The sequence below is a fragment of the Schistocerca gregaria genome, chromosome 1, assembly GCF_023897955.1.
Source record: "Schistocerca gregaria isolate iqSchGreg1 chromosome 1, iqSchGreg1.2, whole genome shotgun sequence".
NCBI lineage: Eukaryota > Metazoa > Arthropoda > Insecta > Orthoptera > Acrididae > Schistocerca > Schistocerca gregaria.
Window position 1 is genome coordinate 281,729,050 of NC_064920.1, and position 21,395 is coordinate 281,750,444.

At 38.7% G+C, this 21,395-nt stretch overlaps 1 protein-coding gene across 1 annotated transcript in view; it reads right to left on the minus strand.

Annotated features, from left to right (window-relative positions):
- Positions 1-21,395, minus strand: part of LOC126341185 (small subunit processome component 20 homolog) — a 219,754-nt gene that overhangs the window by 58,744 nt on the left and 139,615 nt on the right. The window contains exons 28-29 of the mRNA XM_050001756.1: positions 12,349-12,519; positions 2,293-2,535 (exon numbers count right to left, since the gene is read on the minus strand). Coding sequence (XP_049857713.1) covers positions 2,293-2,535; positions 12,349-12,519 — 414 coding nt within the window. The remainder of the gene's footprint in view (positions 1-2,292; positions 2,536-12,348; positions 12,520-21,395) is intronic.

Below are 21,395 nucleotides of genomic sequence, written 5' to 3' on the forward strand. Positions count from 1 at the left end.
GGATGACAATGTGAAACAGGAGGTGCAACTGTCTGCCACTTGCCAGGCAGACCAGCTGGTCTCATCCCAGTTGTTCCCACTATGGTCAGCATCAACACAGCTGTGAAATCATGTACATTCTGACTTTGCGGGACCTTTCTTAGGGCTTACATGGTTAAGCATTATGACTCCTTTTTCTGCTCCCTGTATGTCATCTGCCACCCACAGACAACAATGGCAGCCACAGTGGAAGCCTAGGAGCAGATCTTCACAACATACGGTACATTCCCCATGCTGATGACAGATCCCTAATTGACAGTGAGCAATTTAAATAGGTTTTGCATCAACAATGAATTTAAACACCTTTTTTGCTCAGGCTCAAATGGGCTGTCAGAATAGCTTGTTCACACTTTCAAAGTGCAAATGCTAAAACTGACTTCATTGCTAAACACACCTTCCTCACTTCTTCCAGGTCCACACTTGTCAATGGTTGAAGCCCAGCAAAGGTCTTTCATGGGCAACCCTCACAGGATGTTTCTGAATCTCCCTTGTCCACCCAAAGAATATGAAGCAGATCCAGCTACACCATTTTGTGTGGGTGCTCCAGTACAGGCAAGTACTTTTAGGCAAAATACAGGGCGGATCTGGGGGAGATGTTGTGGAACAACAGGGGAGCCAGGTGGCTACAACACACAGGATGCTGTGCCAGCACCTCAACCAACTCCAGCTGGGCACCATAGTCAGTGGCCTCCATCACTGCACCATATCCACTATCACAGCATCATAGCTCACTGGATGCCTGGATCATACAGGATGGCCACCTGTTCCTTCATCCCCTTCAGCTACAGACACTCTCATGGACACTGATCTCACTTCATCGATAGTTGAATCACTGGATCATGTGTGCCCTACAGAAATGTCTCTGCTCACAGAAGTCTCTGGAGCAACACCTGAAACTCTGGATTCAGCACAAACATCACTGGTGGTCCCAGACATGTTACAGGAGCTTCCCATCTTGACACTGTTCAGCTCCAGGTCACTGCAGCTGCATTGTTCTCCCACGGATGCAGGCAGGTTCAAGCCATATATGATGGTTCAAGGGGGGGGGGGGGGGGGGGAGATTTAGTAACTCCTGCAGATGTGCAAATGGAAGCTATGGATGTATTGATGCTTGCACTGAAGGCACTGCTGATACTGGCAGCCAGTCACATGAATTTCCACAGTGGGCAAATATAAGCCCACCCAGAAGTGGTCTCTTCCTCAGTTGTTATGTAACGCACCTCTACCTGTGGAGTTGCGACTGCCATGACTGTTTTCTGTGTGTGCAGTGCAACTATTTGTAAACTCTTTGTTTCCACCACCATTAGGATTAAAGGAATTCTGATTACTAAATACATGCTTATTGGCTAAGAAGTGCTTGGATTGTGTTCAACTTAGTCCAGAATTGTCTCATATTAATTTCAGTTGGGACTCAGATGAATTTTACTGTTTGGTTTGTGGACTAATAGTCAATTTTAATTTGTTGTAGCAGAAGTTACTTGCATTTAATACACAAGTAAAGGTTAAAAACTACCCAAATTCTTCCATCATTTACCTGCTGAAATGTTGATCAATCAATGACAGAATTCACGTAAAAAAGACATTAAGTTCAAACAACCGTTTAAATCACCAAGAACACTGTTTTTGGAATGAAAATGCAAAAATGGAGTCTCATACAGACAGAACTGACCCTGAGTCACACTATTTTAACCTATCCATTACAGCAAGTGGTTTTAATGAAAAGTCTTACAGTAAATGCAGTATGTTACACTTCATACTGTACAGTATGGAAAGCTCTGACAAAGTAAATAATTTAGGAGTAAAGGTAACAACTCATTGAATAGTAGAGGCTTCAAGTCATTGACAAGTACACTAAAGACTGAAGTTTTCTGTCTTATTTGTGTGCCTGTTGACAGTTCAATGCCTCTATTATGCGGTGAGTGATAACTTAAACTCATAAATCACTTACACTTCATACTGTGTTTTTTTTTCCTCTTTTTTCCTTTTTTCCGAAAGAAGAAAATGGCTAGGACACTTCACAAAATATTTCTGGGATTGGGTCCACACAAAAATTCTATGGTACCGCATACGACAATTTTGTTACATCATTGCCACACCCTAGGAGCAAATTGTTACAAAGGATATATTTCATGTGTACTCCTAGCAGAACATCTTAAAAGTAGTATTAACTCATATGGGCAGAAACAAACAAAATAGGTGATGAAAATGGCAGTACTTGGAATCAGATACATTACATCACACTTTATTTCTCACCTGTCTTGCCTGCATCCGTACGTGGGAATGTTCAGATGTTATACTAAGAGCAGCAACTTTCTGCATTACTTCTGGAATTTCAGACACAATGAAACGGCGTACCAGAATTGCTCTCAACAATCCAAATGCTGTTGCCTGTCGCTGATAATCATGCATATCCTTTTCTGCGTACAGTAACAAAGCTTTCAGCTGGTCAGAACTCAAGACATTTTGTTCCACATCACGAACCAGCACTGTCACTGTCTGAAAAGAAATTACATGTTAAACACTATGTTTCCTCAAAACAATTGTAATTGTTTCTCACAATATATTTTTATCAACATGTTAAGAGGGAACAAAGCCAATGAATTTTCAAGCTACACTGTGTTCACTCTATATAAAGTATCAGATAGAAACTACCGTATTCCACTACTAGTCCATGTAAGTGTGAGTGCGCCATGTCTGGATCACCATGCATGTACACCTGATTCAGCTGCCAACTGTATCAGCATGGGCCAATGACTGCAGGCCAAGTACACGAGGTGTGCATGTGGCATGGTTGCCATTTGTACCGTTTTTATTATTAGACTGCAAAACCAGGCTAAAACAGTCCTAGTTCATAAAGTTGAACAGACCTTTATAATCCCTGAAAATTGTCACTGCAATTTTCTTTTTCTTCTTCTTCTTCTTCTTCCTTCTCATCATCATCATCTTCATATATGTCTTCACTACAATTGAGAGCATTACTTATGTCACACTTCTTGCAAGATTTAATAATAATGTCTTCTCTCACTCTAGACCTCGACTATTTTATCCATTGATGCAATTGTTTGATTGTAGATCGTTCTAAAGCTCCCGTCAGTATGAAGTCATGTTGGGTTTCATCCACCATCGATTTCTTCCATTCCTCTCTCATATACACTCTAAATGGTTCATTTATTGAGACATCAAGAGGTTGCAATTGTAAAGTAAGTCCTCTCAGAATGACAGCAAGCTCTGTATTTCTCTGTCTCAATTTCTCCTTCACAGAATTTTTCAAATAACTACTAAACTGATCCAGCACAAGGAGAGAACTTTTTTTCAATAAAGCATGTTTCCTTCTCTCCTATACTCTTTTAATCCATAATTTCATACCAGTCTCATCCATCCAACCTGCATCACGCACATGAACAATAACACCTGGCGGTATTTATGAAGGTTTTGGCACTCTTTTGCTCTTGAAAATGATCACTAGATTAAATTTAGTACCATCAGAATAATATGAAAGGATAAAGGCATAGTGTATTTTTTCCATGTTCACTTGTTTCTAAAGTTACAGTTTTAGCACCTTTCATGGGAAGAATTCTGTTACTTGCCATACCAGCACAGAGAAGTTTCGTATATATTCGGTATTTGGCTTACCTCCACATTGGTTTTCTTTCGATGTTGAATAATAAAGTAGTGGAAAGATAATATTTTCTCTTCTTACTCTTGTGGCATTTTCTGAGATATTTTGGTTCACATGCAAAGTCCATGATGCTTCATAAACTTGCAACACCAATCAACTCCATCCTTAAAGTCTGTTAAGTTCCACTGTAGCATTAGATTTTGAGTATGTATTTGAATCATTTTTGTATTCATTCAATGCCATTTTGAAACCCTTTCAATATGCCATCATCTAGTTTGGCCATTTTTATACAGTCCTCTATTTACACATTTAGTCTTCCTCATTTTTTTTTTTCAATTCTTGCCAACCAGTTGTGAATCATTAGTGTCATGCAATATTTTGTGTAATGTAATTTCTTGTACAGACATCTTTTATTAACCTGACACGTTCCACATCATTACGAAGTGTCGTATTCATGATCTATGGAACAAGTACTAATCTAATCTAATCTAATCTAATTGTTTTTCTGTTGGTGGAGAGCTGAAATGACGCTCAGCAGGTTGTTTCCATGTTCTTCTGCATTTACTATTACTTTCAATTTAGAGCCTGCATTATATGAATACTTCTTAATTTTTCCATTATGAAACTAGCAAAATATATTGTACCGTTACAAATAACTTAAATCACTTTCAATTCAAGTTCACTGGCACTGTAGACTGCAATGAAGCATCATAGGCCTGACAGTGTTCTGGGTTTGTGATGGTAGGGCAACAGGGAGACAGTGTTAGCAAGCTTGTGAATCCCCACAACTCAAGTTCATCACATTGGTGCACTGCTGCTGCCAGGTGAACTCAATGTAGTCAGACAGAGATAGGTTTCTCATGGCATCAGTAACCATAGACTGTGGTCATGTGTGTGCGAGTTGTATTTGCATGCGCATGCATGTATGTGTGCGTGTGTTTGTTTTAGACAAAGGCCTTGTTTGCCAAAAGCTAATTTCCTGACAGTTTTTTGTTGTGCCTAGCTGTGACTCAGAATCTCTGCTATGTGGTGAGTAGCAAGGACAACATCAACTGCAATCGCAATGGGCATGGGATCTACAAGACTGGACCATGGATTAAACTGTCAGGAAGTTTCATATCAGCACACATTCTAGTACAGATTGAAAATTCATTCTGAAAGCAAACCCTCAGACTGTGGCTAAGTCATGTCTTCACAACATTGTTTCTTTCAGGAGTGTTAGTTTTGCAGGATAGCTTCTGTGAAGTTTAGAATGTAGGAGATGAGGTACTTGCGAAAGTAAGGCTGTGAAGGCAGGTTGTGAGTTATGTTTGGGTAGTTCAGTTGTTAGAGCACTTGCCCGTAAAAAGTAAAGGGACCAAGTCTGAGTCTTGGTCTGGCACGCAGTTTTAATTTATCAAAGTTTCATATGAGAGCATGCCCCACTGCAGAGTGAAAATTAATTCTGGAGGCTTTACAGTTTTTAAATGCTTTCAACAGAGAAGACCCCGCAATCTGTACACAGAATAAGACCTCTAATCCCTTAGCTAAATTAAAATTGTGGTATATGTCCAGAGGTGAATGTGTTTAGAACACTCAACAGTAAAGTAATTTGTCTCTCATTTTTACACATTTCTTCACAAAACTTAGTTTATTTCTTTAGCATCTAACATCCTCTCTTGTCTTGCTGTATCATTTAGCAGCTCTTTTGTTTTTCATAATCAGCAGCATCTTCTTTCCTCTTCCAAGACTCAGCATTTCAAACTACCTTTTTTTTTTTTTGACATCACAATCAGTATAGACTCTGTGTAGATAACATCAACATAATTAATTCTTATCTATCAATATTTATCTCTCTAAATTCCAAAGGTTTACATGAGGTGAGGTACATACGATTACAGAAAACAAGGAGTGAGTGCTCAGATTACAGATCGGTCAGAAGTAATGGGTAGAATCAACTCTTGTTATTATGAGTAGGTTATTTTACCGTAAATTCTAACCAAATCACTCAGAGTTGATTTCAAGTATTCAGCCAATCTATGTGACATCATAGTTATAATCATGCAGAATTCCTCCCAAGCATCCTTCTATATGGCTCATAAATTTTGTGCGATAGGCTATTTTCCTATGTTAAAAATATGGTTTGGGTTGTTGTTATTCTGATTCATTTTAACATTCAGATAGCATTTATGGTTAATATTCTCATAAAATATCTGTTTTTATGTAATTAAAGCTTAAAAATGATTATATATCAAAATTTGGTCACATGACTGAGAATGATCTGTTATTGGCTGAAACTGTGGTGATGTCATAGACTAGAGTAAGACAAATCTATACGTGTGTCATAGGAGTTACGAGGTCTTTACATGCTTTTTCTGCAAAAAGTTTAGTTATTTAGTGAAGGAAATCTCAATTACAACTTTCAAGTAATAACAGAAAGGAATTTTGTGAATGCTTATAATGGAAACCTTACGGAAGTTGATGTGTTTATGGTCCACACATTTAGAGCGGCAATATTTGCAACAATGGACATTCTTTTCCTTGCTCCCTAAAACATCATTCAACTCACTCAAAACTAAGGAACTGTAGAACCTTTGCAGATGGATCCTTATATTATAACTAGATTGTCAGCTATCAGTCATGAGCTACGACCAAAAACATGATAAAATTGTTCTTGGCATATCTTAGTGCTGATTTTCTCTATATAAGACACTCAGCAGAAAAATACTATGAGCACGCACTCAGTGGTGCAACAGGTAGTGCAGTTGACTGTGTATAAAGAGGTCACATGTTTGAATACTGGAAGGGTCTTATATTTTTAAAAGTTTTATATGAAATACAAAAAGAGCATTACAAGAACTGTAGTATTTGTTTCAGTGGCGGGATGTATTATATATAGCTTCACATTTTCACATTAATCTTAGTCTGAGAAATGGACACCAGAGGATAAATGAATTTACTTCGCAAACAAACAATTCACTTTTTTTGGAAAGCATTGCTAGTAGTGAAGATACCACTATATGCCCACAGTAAAATGAGGTTTAGGATGATGAGATTCTCTATACGGAGAGATACAAAGCACATACAACATGTTGCTAACACAAACAAAAGGGCTGTGACGTGTTCATAAGCTAATGTCAGTGTATGAAGCAATCTTACTCCATCTTTATGTAAGATGATGAAACTTCGAAAATTTAAGAAATAAGGATCCTAGCTCTACAGTACAAAGATAAAAAAACATTGTTTCTAATAAAGCAAAACATGTGTGGTCACATTAACTAGAAAATATCTTTTAGCATGTCGTCATCATCATCATCATCATTTTTCCAACTCCAGTTTCCCCGGTGTTGTGTTCAAGCACTTGCCATATCGTTCTGTCTTCATAGATCTTTTGTTTCAGGACAGCGTCCCATTTGTGTCCTTTCCCCTCCACATCTGATTTTACAATCTCTATCCAGTGTTTTCTTGGTCTTCCCCAGGGTCTTCTTCCTACAAGGTTAAGGTTGAAATACATTTCGGCAGGTCTATGGCTGCTCATTCTCATTATGTGCCCATACAACTGAAGCTCACATTTCTTTATGACACTACTAACAGGAACCTCAATACCAACTACTTTTCTGTTCACCTCATTCCTGATTTTGTCCTATCTAGTTATTTGATGCATAGTTCTAATGAATTTCATTTCTGTTGCCTGCTTTATTTGAAGTCTTTGTTTAGTAGGGTACATGTTCCTAAACCATTTGTTAGGATTGGTACAAAATATAATTTTTCATAATGTAGGGCCACAGTCATAATATATTTCTTTAAAGTCAGTACCACCATTCGACTGTTTTTTATTTGCCGTGTCACATTTACACGACCATGATTTCGGCTTTAAAGTGCCATTATCAAGTGTATTAATGATATACAGAGTCTAAGATGGCATACTGCCGTATTTAAAATACAATACTGTCTAATAGTGTATTTTAAATAACAATATTAAATAACAACATTAAAACACTTGATAATGGTACTTTAAAGCCAAAATCATTGTTGTGTAAATGTAATGCGGCAAATAAAAAACAGTCTAAGGGCAGTACTGACTTTAAAGTGGTAAAAAATAGTGTTGTCTTTCAGGATCATGCTTCCTAGGTACTTGAAATGTGAAACAGATTCTACTTTGACTTCTTCTAGAAATATATTTGAGGCTGTTCCTTGCCTGTTGATGGCCATTTCTACTGTCTTTGTTTTACTTATTTGTAGTCTGAAATTTTTGAATGTGTTGTTCCAATATTTAAGTTTCTTCTGTGCTGTGCTTCAGCTTCTGTCTCTCCCCATACTATCAAATCAACAGCAAAAACCAGGGCATCTGGTTCACTGTATATTTTCTTGATAGATTTTATGATCTTGTTTAATACTATTACAAACAGGAGTGGTGACAAGGCACTTCCTTGTTGGAAACCTCTCTTTGTTTCAATGCATTCTGATCATCCGTTGCCTATCTGGACACAGCTGTAACACTTTTGGTACAGCATCTTGACTTTGTCGATTAGGCACTTTGGCAACTTTAGGTCTTCCAAACATTCAAATAGCTATTTCGAGGAACACTGTCGTACGCTTTTTCCATGTCCACAAATCAAATCACAAGATTTGTTCCATATTCCCAGTACTTTTCTGTCAACATTCTTACTGCAAAAATAAGATCCATAGTACCTTGGTCTTTCCTGAATCAACGTTGTTCTTCATCAAGCGAATGTTCTACTATCTTTCTGATTCTCATTTTTATAATCTTTTCTAGTACCTTCAAAGTGTGTGACAGCACCGTGATACCACTGTAATTTCCACATTTTTGTCAATTGTCTTTTTTTAATAAACAGAGGGATGATGACTCCTTTACTCCAGGCTTCGGGAATTTTGTTTTCTTTCCAAACCACTGATAATACTCTATATAGCCAATTTAAGCCTAATATACCAGCTGTCTTTACCATGTCTGAGCTGGGATTATCAAAGCCTGTCGCCCTTCCATTCCGCATGCTCTTTAATGCCGTTTCTACCTCACGCCATGTTAATCGGTGTCTGTTAGTTCGGATTTCATTAATTACTCTACAGTCGTTTATGATTGTGTTCTCCCCTCTCTATTTAGCAGCACGCTGAAGTACTTTTTCATTTCATCCCTGATGCCTTCCTCTGTTCATATTAGGTTACAGTCATCTGTTTCCAGGACAAGGATATTTACATATTAATTTAGTTTGCTCTTACTTTGAGTAGTAATTTCCTACTTCCCTGCAGTCTTCCTCTATCCTTGTAGCAGAGTCTCCCCAGAATTTTTCCTTTTCTTCCTGGATCAGTCTTTTTACAGCTAGTTTCTTTTTCCAGTACTCTTGAGCTAGATGTTCAATTGCTAATTCATTTTGTCTATCATCTGTTTCCTGTCTTTTACTGCTGTCTTTACCCGACCATTCCACCAAGGTGTTTCCTTCTCTTTTGGTATGGCACTCATTTTCCCACTGAGGTCTGTGGCTTCTCTAACAAGGATTTCTTTGAATAAGGACCAGTCTTCTTCTACCACTCTTTTCTCAGTTTTGGATAACAGGGATGCTATTCGTGCTTTATACTTTCTATTCTTTTCCATGTGCTTCAACAACAAGTTTTAATCTTTAGCATTCCCTTTTGCTTAAATTTTGGCACCCGAACATCTTTTAGGTCAGCAGTTAATAGCCAGGCACTCACTGGGTGTGACTTGAACATCCGTAACATACTGACCAGCTTTTCTATCAGTGATGATGAAGTCTATCACAGTCTTGAGCTAATCATCCCAGCATCATGTTTTTCCATGTAATGTGTGCAAACAGTGATTTTAAATGTAAAACATGTGAAAACAGCAAAGAAAACACAAATACATTCTAATTCTGAACGGTGTAGTGAAATTTTTCAATTGTGGTTTGGTTTTCATACGAGAGGGCTGTCCATTTTATAAATAAGTTAAAATAGTCTTACAGGTTTGATTCGAACCAGTGTTTGGTTCGAATAATCTTATAAAACCTGATAGTCTACCGCTCTATCAATTGAGTTACCAAATAATTTATGTAAAGTTGAGTAAAATAACATTCTTCACTAAGAGTTTAATTTTGTTGAATCATGCTATCCTTCCATGCAACAGTAGGAAAGCATATCTCAGAGGTAAAATGACAATTTCAAAGTGAAACACATTTTCAATTAAGTTGGGGAACATGTGTATCGATGTAATGGCATTTTGCCAGTACAGTGCAACATTTTATGCATCTTATCATTCTCTGGAACACTTAAAAACAAATTTCAGGAGTTTTTGTAGATGTATTTATACACTGTGGTACGAGGTGCTATCCAAAATTTTCGGGACTTGTGCAGCCATTTGTTGAAAACCTTATCTTTGGACTAATGGTCACCATCACTCTCCAAGTAGTTCCCATCCACATGTACACACCGGTCCCAGTGCTTCTGCCACTGGTCAAATGTTTTCTGGAAGTACTGCTCTTTGAGGGTGTTTATCACCGCCTGCAACGCTTCTTGAATCCCCTCTAGAGTGCTGAACTGACAGCCTTTCAACTAGAGTTTCAATTTGGAAATAGCGCCAAGTCGCAAGGTGCCAAATTTGATTAGTACAGTGGGTGGGGTACAACCACCATGTTGTTTATTGGGACGTGTGACAGGGCACGTTGTCGTGATGCAGCAGCCAGTTCCCCTGACGCCAAAGTTCAGACCGCTGTTGCCCCATGTTTTCATGTAGCCATCGCAAAACGTCACAGTAGTACGTGGAATTCACTGTTTGGTTGGGTGGGATGTATTCTTTGTGCACAATTCCCTTGGTGTCAAAGAAAACAAAGATCATGCTCTTCCCTTTGCTCTTCACTTATCTTGCTTTTCTGGGTCTTAGAGAACCCAGGATCTTCCACTGGGACAACTGTTGCTTCATCTCTGGGTTGTAACCATAAATCCAGCTCTCGTCACTCGTGATAACCCATGACAAGAAGGTTGGATCATCACAGATGCGGTCTGATAAAGGTCTGCCAACACTTCAACAGGCTGTGCCTTCTGACTGGCAGTCAAAATCCTTGGCACAAATTCTGCAGCAACACGATGCATGCCCAATTCATCAGTCAACATTCGTTGACATGTCCTGTAACCAATACCCACTTCATCTGCAATGTCTTGAATGGTTCGACGTCAATCCACACGAACCAATTGTTGAAGTTTGGCAACAATGTCTGGCATTGTGCGGCTAACGGTCCTTCCAGTGTAAGCATCATCTTCGACGTCTGTACAGCCAATCCTGAACCGAGCATGCCACTCAAACACACGCATATGGCTCATGCTCTGCCCCCAAACACTTGTTGAATCATTGCAACGGTCTCCGTAGCACTTTTCCCGATATTCGCACAGAATTTGATACACACATGCTGTTCTGTCCACGGATCCATCTTAAAATCACCACACACCAAACACACAGTATTACGGAAATAACTCTGGACACACAACACGTCCTCCCAGCTGAATACCAGTCCGCACACTAACTCATCAGATATGCAGCTCTCGCCACCTAGTGGTGCAAAGTTCTACTACTCCTACTTTCCAGATGGCAGCACTAGTCCTGAAAATTTTGGATTCCACTTCATACTACACATCATTTGTATGTAACACATTTTGCAAAATGTAAATTCCAAAACAAGACATCAGTGTCAATTAATATTATGACAATAGGAGCAGCAAGATAGCCAGTGACATCACAAGACGCTAATGGAGCATTTTAGTGGGCTTTCAAATTATTTGACTTTCATTTCCATTTTTATAAAAGAATACTGAAAATCAAGAGGAGAAAAGCCATATTAAGAGCACAAAATAACAGAATTAATCATTTAAGACAGTTTCCCGAAAACTGTCAAATACCTTATTGTAACACAGATAAGATCCTTCAGAAAACTTTTTGAATGAGTGAGAAAAATGCTAACACCAAAAAATCATCATGAAACATTAGCACATAACACAGTTTAAAAAAAAAAAAAACTGGTGCCAACTTTACGCTTCATCTTTAAAAATAAAATTCTGGGTAAAGTTCTGCAAGTATAATATCTGTATGTCATACAATGTCAAAGGTAATACTATAAAATCTTGCCAGAAAGGCACGGTGGAAGGTAAACAAGTAATTTCACAAAAAGAAAATATTATAAATGGAAAATATACACACAGTATAAGGTAATAAACGAAAGTATTCTACTACATAGAAAATCTGTCGAGAGACACATAAGAAAGCCGCATTACCTTCGGAGGTAGTGATGAGTGACAATTTTTGGAAGCAGGAATAATTAAAGAAAATTCTGAAAAAAAGTTTATTGTTATATTTCTAATTTTATATGTGGAGGATAATCTCAGGATCACAAATGAGAAGTAAAAAGAGCCCCGGCTTCTCTTCCAGTTGTGTTTTTTGTCCACTGTCACAGCCTGAAGTTGTGCAAGTAAACTTTGCCCTCTTATTATAGTAAGCTGACACTACCACACAGTGTCGACAGAGTTACTATAGATGTCGCTACAGAAAACATTAATCTCATAATTCATCTTGATTATCCAAAGTGTACTTCTGTTACAGGCAATATACAGACACAAAATTTAAGTGCTTTGTTTAAGAATATGCTAGCATAGTGATTTTATGACCTTGTAGTCAAAATGTAAGTTAACTAAACAGGCAACATAAAACTTACCTTAAATGCTGCTGCTACTAAGTCATAATTATCTCCTTTGCTTATTCCCGAAACTGCATACTTATGAAGAATAGTAAAAATTGACGTAGTCAATTCTTTCCCATAAGTTTTAATACTAGGCAGATCCATTTTAAGGATCCAAGACAAACACTGAAGAGCTTGTGTGCTTCTCTGTGAAAATAAAAATGAAATTTTTATCAAAAAAATGGGAGAATTAAAAAAAGACATTTTGTCAATATTCATTATATGCTTAGCAGTATTGGTTTGCCATTTCAGAAGCGTGTGCTTGAATGTAACCTGCATAAAGCATTGTTACTTTTTAGGAGTAGTATAAACATAATACATGCTATCATGACAGGACAGCCCATCGACTGGAAGTGACTATTTTGTAGACTTTACAGACTTCCATCATGCTGAGATGGATGCATACTGTTGTGCAACTATTCAGTGTAATTCAGTTATCTTAAAGACGAAATTGCCTTCAATTTGATATTGAAATGGAAACACGAAGAAATACCCACATGATCATTGGACACCATCATTCACTGAAACAGAAGCTGGCAATTTTTTACCATTTCAAAGTCCCTGGTTGGAAAGGAGGTATGGAAAATTCAGATAAGTGGATTGAGCTTACGATTTTCTGTCTCCAGTACAATTTTTTGATACATTTTGCCTAAAACTGACTGATGTGTTTTGAATGCATAGGAATAAAACATAGTGAATAACAGTGATTTATATATAAAAGTGGCTTCAGATCCAGTAGGATACAACTGGATTTCTTTTTTAAGAAAATGGCATGCTGTGATTCATAAATAATTACTATTTCTGTGTAAGGAAAAAAATTTTCTTTCATCCTTTGTATTTCAAACCAATCATGATGCATCTTACTTCAGTTTGACATAAATAGTACAGCTGTCTCCACCCTGAAAATCTTTCCACAGATGAAAGAAAAAAAATAGCTAAAACTATTAAAGAACCATCCAGGGACTGATATAATAATTTGTAACATGGTGCTTAACTAATGAGTTATCGAGTGGTATCATTTTCGTGCAATTACACATGCTATTCTGATATAACTAAACATAATTTATTTCCTGATTACAGACACAACAGCATTCTTGAAGAAAATGCTTGTTTAGGAAGCACATAAAGTATGCCACAGCAAACAGTGTGGAAGTACTATCCTGCTTTTTCATCAAATGAATGACTATTCTAGTTTCTCATAGCCTCCTTGGACAGTACTGGAAATATTCATTCGGAGCACACTAGCTGGTGACTCTGCATCTGCCAGTTTGCTCTACTACAGAAAGCGGTTGCTTCTTCAAAGCCGTCTAAATAGTCTTTGAGTTGCTCAATGCACCCTACAGAGGTATCACAGTTAGAAGGAGAAGGCACATTAGTCACAAACTCTGATGTACTTTTCAGTTAATTCTAAATGGCTGTATTATTAGTACATAGGGTATTTTCAACTTCCTCTTTCAAATGTCTTAAATTTGTAGAGAATGCCATACAGGTAATGATCTGAACTGTATGCCATGTCCAAATATGAACTCCCCCTTACCTTGCTTTTTATGGAGGATAGATTTCTTATATCAAACAGTTACTCAGTATTACTGGTAACATGTGAAAGAGAAGTTAATATTCTTCTTTTTAAATATGTCTGTCTCTTTCCACAGTCTCTATCTATTTAGAAGCTTTCACATTTGTGTCAGTGTTGTGTACATCTGCCTGCATTCTAACTACTGGTATTCACAGGTACATGTGAATAATCCTCACTCTACAGCAAAGTCTGTGCAGTTCTGAAAACTGCCTGACAGATGAGACCTGTGCAGCAGAACCTGGACTCTTGTCTTTCACAGGCAATGCTCTTATAAACTGAGTTATTCAGGGATAATCATGACCTGCCTTCACAGCTGCAATTTAGCCACTAATTTTTGTACCTTCCAAAATTTTTTATCTTCCAAAATTTACAGAAGCTCTGCTGCATACCTACCATGATTAGCTTTCCAGGGAGGAAGAGATGATTGTTTGGGCTCAATGCTGTAATATCAAAGTGGCTTTAAAAGGTGAAACTCATTAGCGTTACTATCTCTTCATAAAATCACGGATGCCCAGATATAAACTGCTGAACTGACGAAAACATAAGAGCACACAGACACTGGGCTGAAAATTTATCATATCACTGGCATTTCAAACTGATAGAACTGATCTAGGCTTGAAATAAATGCTCGTAGTTGAAGCACTTATCCATTGAACCATTGGCAAGTTTCCTCTGAGATCTGTACTAAAGCTGCCAGTCATACACGGCATCTATAAAGCTAACCAACTATCTTCGGGTAAGGAATGCAGATCCAGTTATAGGATGCTTCCCTAATGGTTTCCTGGAGACAACAATAATTTGATTTTCAATATGTCATATAAACAGTCACCAAATTCAAAGTGACATAATCTACTCAATGAGAGAGAAAATCTTCCTGAAAGGTTCAACACAGTAGGTTAATTACTGGTATTACTTCGTCAGGAAAGAGGGAAGGAAAAGGAAAGATAAAAGGATGTGGGTTTTAAGGGAGAGGGTAAGAAGTCATTCCAATCCCGGGAGCGGAAAGACTTACCCTAGGGGGAAAAAAGGATAGGTATATACTCGCGCACACACACACACACACACACACACACACACACACACACATCCATCCATACATATACAGACACAAGCAGAGATATTTAAAGGCAAAGATTTTGGTCAGAGATGTCAGTCGAGGCGGAAGTGCAGAGGTAAAGATGATGTTGAATGACAGGTGAGGTGTGAGTGGCAGCAACTTGAAATTAGCGCAGATTGAGGCCTGGAGGATAACGAAAAGAGAGGATGTATTGAAGGGCAAGTTCCCATCTCAGGAGTTCGGATAGGTTGGTGTTGGTGGGAAGTATCCAGATAACTAGGACGGTGTAACACTGTGCCAAGATGTGCTGGCCGTGCACCAAGGCATGTTTAGCCACAGGGTGATCCTCATTACCAACAAACACTGTCTGCCTGTGTCCATTCACGTGAATGGACAGTTTGTTGCTGGCCATTCCCACATAGAAAGCATCACAGTGTAGGCAGGTCAGTTGGTAAATCACATGGGTGCTTTCACACGTGGCTCTGCCTTTGATCGTGTACACCTTCCGGGTTACAGGACTGGAGTAGGTGGTGGTGGGAAGGTGCATAGGACAGGTTTTACACCGGGGGCGGTTACAAGGGTAGGAGCCAGAGGGTAGGGAAGGTGGTTTGAGGATTTCATAGGGATGAATCAAGAGGTTACAAAGGTTAGGTGGATGTCGGAAATACACTCTTGGTGGAGTGGGGAGGATTTCATGAAGGATGGATCTCATTTCGGGGCAGAAATTTATGAAGTCATATCCCTGCTGGAGAGCCAGATTCAGAGTCTGATCCAGTCCCGGGAAGTATCCTGTCACAAGTGGGGCACTTTTAGGGTTCTTCTGTGAGAGGTTCAGGGTTTGAGGGGATGATGAAGTGACTCTGGTTATTTGCTTCTGTACCAGATCGGGAGGGTAGTTGCGTGATGCGAAAGCTGTTTTCAGGTTGTTGGTGTAATGGTCCAGGGATTCAGGACTGGAACAGATTCGTTTGCCACGAAGGCCTAGGCTGTAGGGAAGGGACTGTTTGATATGGAATGGGTGGCAGCTGTCATAATGGAGGTACTGTTGCTTGTTGGTCCATCCGCACATACACAGACACAAGCAGACATATTTGTGTGTATGTGTATGTGCGGAGATATGTGTGTATGTGTGTGTGTGTGTGTGTGTGTGTGTGTGTGTGTGTGTGTGTGTGTGTGTGTGTGTGTGCGCGCGCGCGCGAGTGTACACCTGTCCTTTTTTTCCCCCTAAAGGAAGTCTTTCCGCTCCCGGGATTGGAATGACTCCTTACCCTCTCCCTTAAAACCCACATCCTTTCGTCTTTCCCTCTCCTTCCTGAAGAAGCAACCATAGGTTGCGAAAGCTAGTAATTCTGTGTGTGTGTTTGTGTGTTTTGTTCATTGTGCCTGTCTGCCGGCGCTTTCCCGCTTGGTAAGTCTTGGAATCTTTGTTTTTAATCAAGCTTATATTCATTCAGTATCTGAGAATGAGAGCATGAAGTGACTTGCAACAAACCTTCACTAACTGATATCACAGAAAACACAGTAGAATTAAGGTATTTTTTGGTAATTTGATGGAAGTACTGATCATTTAACTAAACAATGACAGTGGAACTTCAATCCAATGTGATAGTACTGAGAGTGATGTTGGAGGCAATGTGTCGTTATGGATGCAGAAATCGTACAAAGGCCGATTCATCTGTATAACTGGAATGTGCATACAAGGAGTGCTACACATTCACTTCACTAAAATTACTTTGTTTAAAATTTAGGGAAACTAAACTGCAGAACTTTAGGATGTGAAGATAATTTTGTGGGATTAGCAGAGGAGTTAATAAGGGCAAATGGAATACATCAGGATTCTTAAAATGTGAAAAAAAAAAAAAGAACGAGAATCGAACAGAAATAAGATCAGGGGATGTTGTACTACAGAGTGGGGAGGAAACTCAGTTGTAGGCTTCAATGGGAACAAGAAAAGTAAACACAACATTACATGTATAGGAGGAATCTCTGCAGACTTGTTTTACTGAAATACTGGAAATAATTTAAGACCATACACTAAACACGATAGAACCTAAGGAAGTCATTGGGGAAAGAGATACATTACTAGAAGTGCTCAAGAAGAAAATTGATTTCGTAAGGAACAACTAGAATTAAAAAGGAAACTGACTATAATCTATCAGACAATAAAAAAACTATAAAGATGTGGCAAACCTACAAATTTTTGAATTGCAAGTTACCACAGACTTGTAAGAAACAGATTAAAAGTAAATACAAAGCTAGAAATAGAGAGACACACCAAGAAAAAAGTGAGAAATGTATCACTCATTCAGCTATTTAAAAAAGATCATTGCGAGTCACATGTTTATTTACATCTACAAGCCAACTTCAGAACTTTCCTTTATGTGAGTTCACCTGTGCCAGGTAGGTCCGATTTTATAAATCCTGGCCTTCTACTGTTCATATTTTTTGGATAGTTTTTTGTGTGCCAGTTCTGTGTATTGTGATACATTGCATTTTTTCGAACATTTACATGTATCATAAAAATCTCATACTATGTCGTTAATTGTGCCTATTAGAAACTTTTGACCACAGTAACCTTGTCCAACACCAACAATTCCCTAATTTCATTACATATTTACATAAAAAGGTATATTTTTGAAAATTTTCAGATGCTTGCAAATGTATGTTTTCAAGAATTTCTGTAAGTAGTGAGTGTTGCGGCTAGCCTATTTCATAGTGAATAGGCATTTGTGAATTACAGTTATTGTTACTAACTAACTTAATCATGCCACATTAGTTTTCTCTTTTAACAGAGTTGTATATTGTCCACAATAATCATAAGTTAACACTATTGTCAAATTTCTTAGTGACATAACCTGTAAAACAATTCAAAGTAACTGTAAATTTTGTAGCACATTTTTCTGTTGTTATAATATGTACCTCATTTTGACTGTTAATCACTGCAGTTCTAAAAGGCTCCTGGTAATATTTGTAGCATATCAGACCCATAAATTAAACAGAATCAGCAAACTTAATAGTTACTTGTTTACCATGCTCTAAAATATTGCACCAGGCTAAATGCAGTCTCACTGTGTGAGCTGTTCCCCGGGAGGAGACAATTAATGTTTGTTTGTAAGCAACTGGAAATCGTCCTGACTACTGCCAAGCACATGGAATCTGCTGCAAATGGCTGTGTTGGGAGGGCTACTGAGAGTCATATACCAGAGATACCAAAGGTACCTCAAGTACTAGCCTCTTCTGTGGATACTGTCTCTTCTGAAGGAAACACACAATCTATCCCTACTCGTCCACATAACTGTAAGTGATGTGTCAATAGTACATCTCAGTATCCTCTACAGCGGAGACAGGTGCCTGGGAAAACTCATGCTGTTACAACCATCTCCAGTTTCGAGATATTGCCTTCCACTGAAACAGAGCCAATAAGGCTCGCTTCATCTGTTGTGAAAAGTGCTGAGTCCTGTGCCAAAAAAATGGCTCTGAGCACTGTGGGACTTAACATTGGTGGTCATCAGTCCCCTAGAACTTAGAACTACTTAAACCTAACTAACCTAAGGACATCACACACATTCATGCCCGAGGTAGGATTCGAACCTGCGACCATAGCGGTCACGCGGTTCCAGACTGAAGCGCCTAGAACCACACGGCCACACTGGCTGGCCCTGTGCCAAGGAAGGCAAACACAGAAGGGAAGAGTTCTATTAATCATCAACAATTTAAATTTGCAACAACTGATGGCACCACTTTGAGAAATGGCAGCAATGGATGGGCAGGAACATCATGAGCACCCAGTGTGTAGCCAGAGTCCACAATCAACATGTTGAAGAGGCTATTCGGGCAGCCACTGAGGCAACAGGGCATAACCAACTGCAGATTGTGGTGAACATTGGGACAAATGATGCCTGCACCCTCGGCTCTGAGGTCATAATTGGATTACTCCAGTGACTGGCAGAGAAGGTTGAGAATACCTGCTTTGCTGGCAGAGATTCAAGGAAGTTCACCATCAGTAAAATTGTCCCTAAGACAGATCATAGCACCCTGGTTCTCAGTTGAGTGGAGCTCTTGAACTAGAGACTGCAAAGGTTCTGCGACAATGTAGGCTGATACTTTTTGGACTTGCACTATACAGTTTAGAAACTGTACGATCCCCAAAAATTGGTCAATGTGCATTATAAATCAGAGAAGTAGATGACAGTGTGTGGGATGCACATATAGGTTTTTTCGATTAAGCAACTCTCCACCCTGTCTGGAGATAATTACAGCTGTAGGAGACCACAAAGTATCAGGTATCAGTGTAAGATTCAAAGAAATGTCTCCCACAGACAAGAATATCAAGATCATTTGCAACGAAGTGGCAGAGCTTGAAGTGCTCCTAAAAGCAGTGAAGCTCACATATTAATAGTTGCAGAAAGGATGGTTAAAACTGAACACTGATTGCAGAGAGATTTTTGAGGAAAATTTACACATGTATCGAAACAATATGCTAATGGGAAATAGAGATGGTGTTTTTGTTGCAGGAAAAAAAACCTCAAATCTACTGAGGTAGAAACTGAAGCTAAATGTGAGATTGTTTGGACAAGGCTCAATATCAGGGATATGCATAAAATTGTACTTGAGAAAATGCATGACGCAAACCTGTATTAATCTTTTGTTATAATTGCTAATGGTTTTGGCAAAATACTATCTTCTTAGAATGAACAAAACTAACACAACTGACATGTCATTATGCATGCTGACATGAAAAGTCAAACAAACAGACCTGACCTATTTGAGGATGTCCAAATTGAAACTGGCATCAGGAACCATGAGGCAGTTGCAGTATCAATGATTATCAAAGTGCAAAGGGCAATTAAAACAAGTAGAATGATTTACATGTTTAGTCAACAAGGTAAAGAAGCAGTAGTGTCTTATCTCAGAGACAACTTTAACTTTTAGCTAAGGGCAGGCACACAGAGGACCTACGGCTCATGGTTGACCATGCAATAAGTAGATATGTACCCAGTAGAACAGTCCATGATGGGAGGGATCCTTCATGGTATAAAGCGACTGTAAAGAAATTCCTAGGGGAACAGAGACTACTGCATAATAGGTTTGGAGAAAACAAAGGGCTACTGATGGAGAGACACTAAATGAAACATTTGCCTGTCAACAGGGCAATGTGTGATGCCTTCAATGACTACTTTAGCAGAATATTGTTGAAAGACCTTCCATGAAACACAAACAAATTCTAGTCAGATGTCAAGGCTGTAAGTGGTAGCCAAGTTAGCATCCAGTTACTTGCAGATGAGACAGGAACTGAAACTGGGGATAGCACAGCAAAAGCACAGGTATTTAACTCCACTTTCAAATGTTCTTTTATATAGGGAAACCCAGGAGTACTGCCCCAGTTTAATCACTGTCCCACTGAAAAGATAAGTGACACACATATTAGTGCCAATGGCATTAGAAACAGCAGAAATCATTAATATAGAATGAGGCTACAGTGCCAGATGGAGTCCCTATCACATTCTACATGAAATTTGAAGCTAGCCCATCTTTTAACTATAGTCTACTACAGAAACGTAAACCAAAACCAATTTCTAGTAGATGGAAGAAAGCTCAGATCACATCCACCTACAAGAAGGGTAGCAGAAGTGATCCATGCAACTACCACCCAATGTGCTTAACATTCACTTGCTGCAAAACTGTAGAACATATTCTGAGCTCTAATGTAATGAGGTTTCTCAAACAAAATGAACATGTCACTTGGCACCGATTTCCAAAACATGCGGTTTCCTCACATGGCATACTGAAATCTGTGGATCAAAGCAGACAGGTAGATACACCAACTGGTGCTTACTTGGTAATAAATATGAAACCAGTCACTTTTTTTACAATTTAATCAACCATGAAAATGTTTTCAAGGCACTGTAAGCTCATCTTCAGATGGGGGTGTCACAGAAACATTATCTTGTGGACCAAATTTCCATACTTTCCACCAGCAACACCAGCACTGCATCTAGCTACACTTGGTCCAGAAGATAATATTTCTGTAACACTTCCATCTGAAGATGAGCCTGCAGTGGCTCGAAGACATGTTCGTGGTTGAATAAATCATAGAAAAGAAACAGGTTGCTTATTTATTACCAAATAAATGCTAGTTTAAATCACAGTCGCAGTTCGCCATCCACAATGGATAATACTGAAAGGTAGATACATATTTCTTGATTTCTGAAAAGCATTTGACTCAGTGCCTCACCTATGTTTACTATCAAAAGTATGATCGTATGGGTTATCAAGCAAAATATGTGACTAAATTGAAGATTTTTTGGGAGGGAGGATGTGGCAAGTTTTCTCGGGTGGAGAATCATTGACTAACTTCAGGTGTGTCCCAGGGAAGTGTGATGGGTCCCT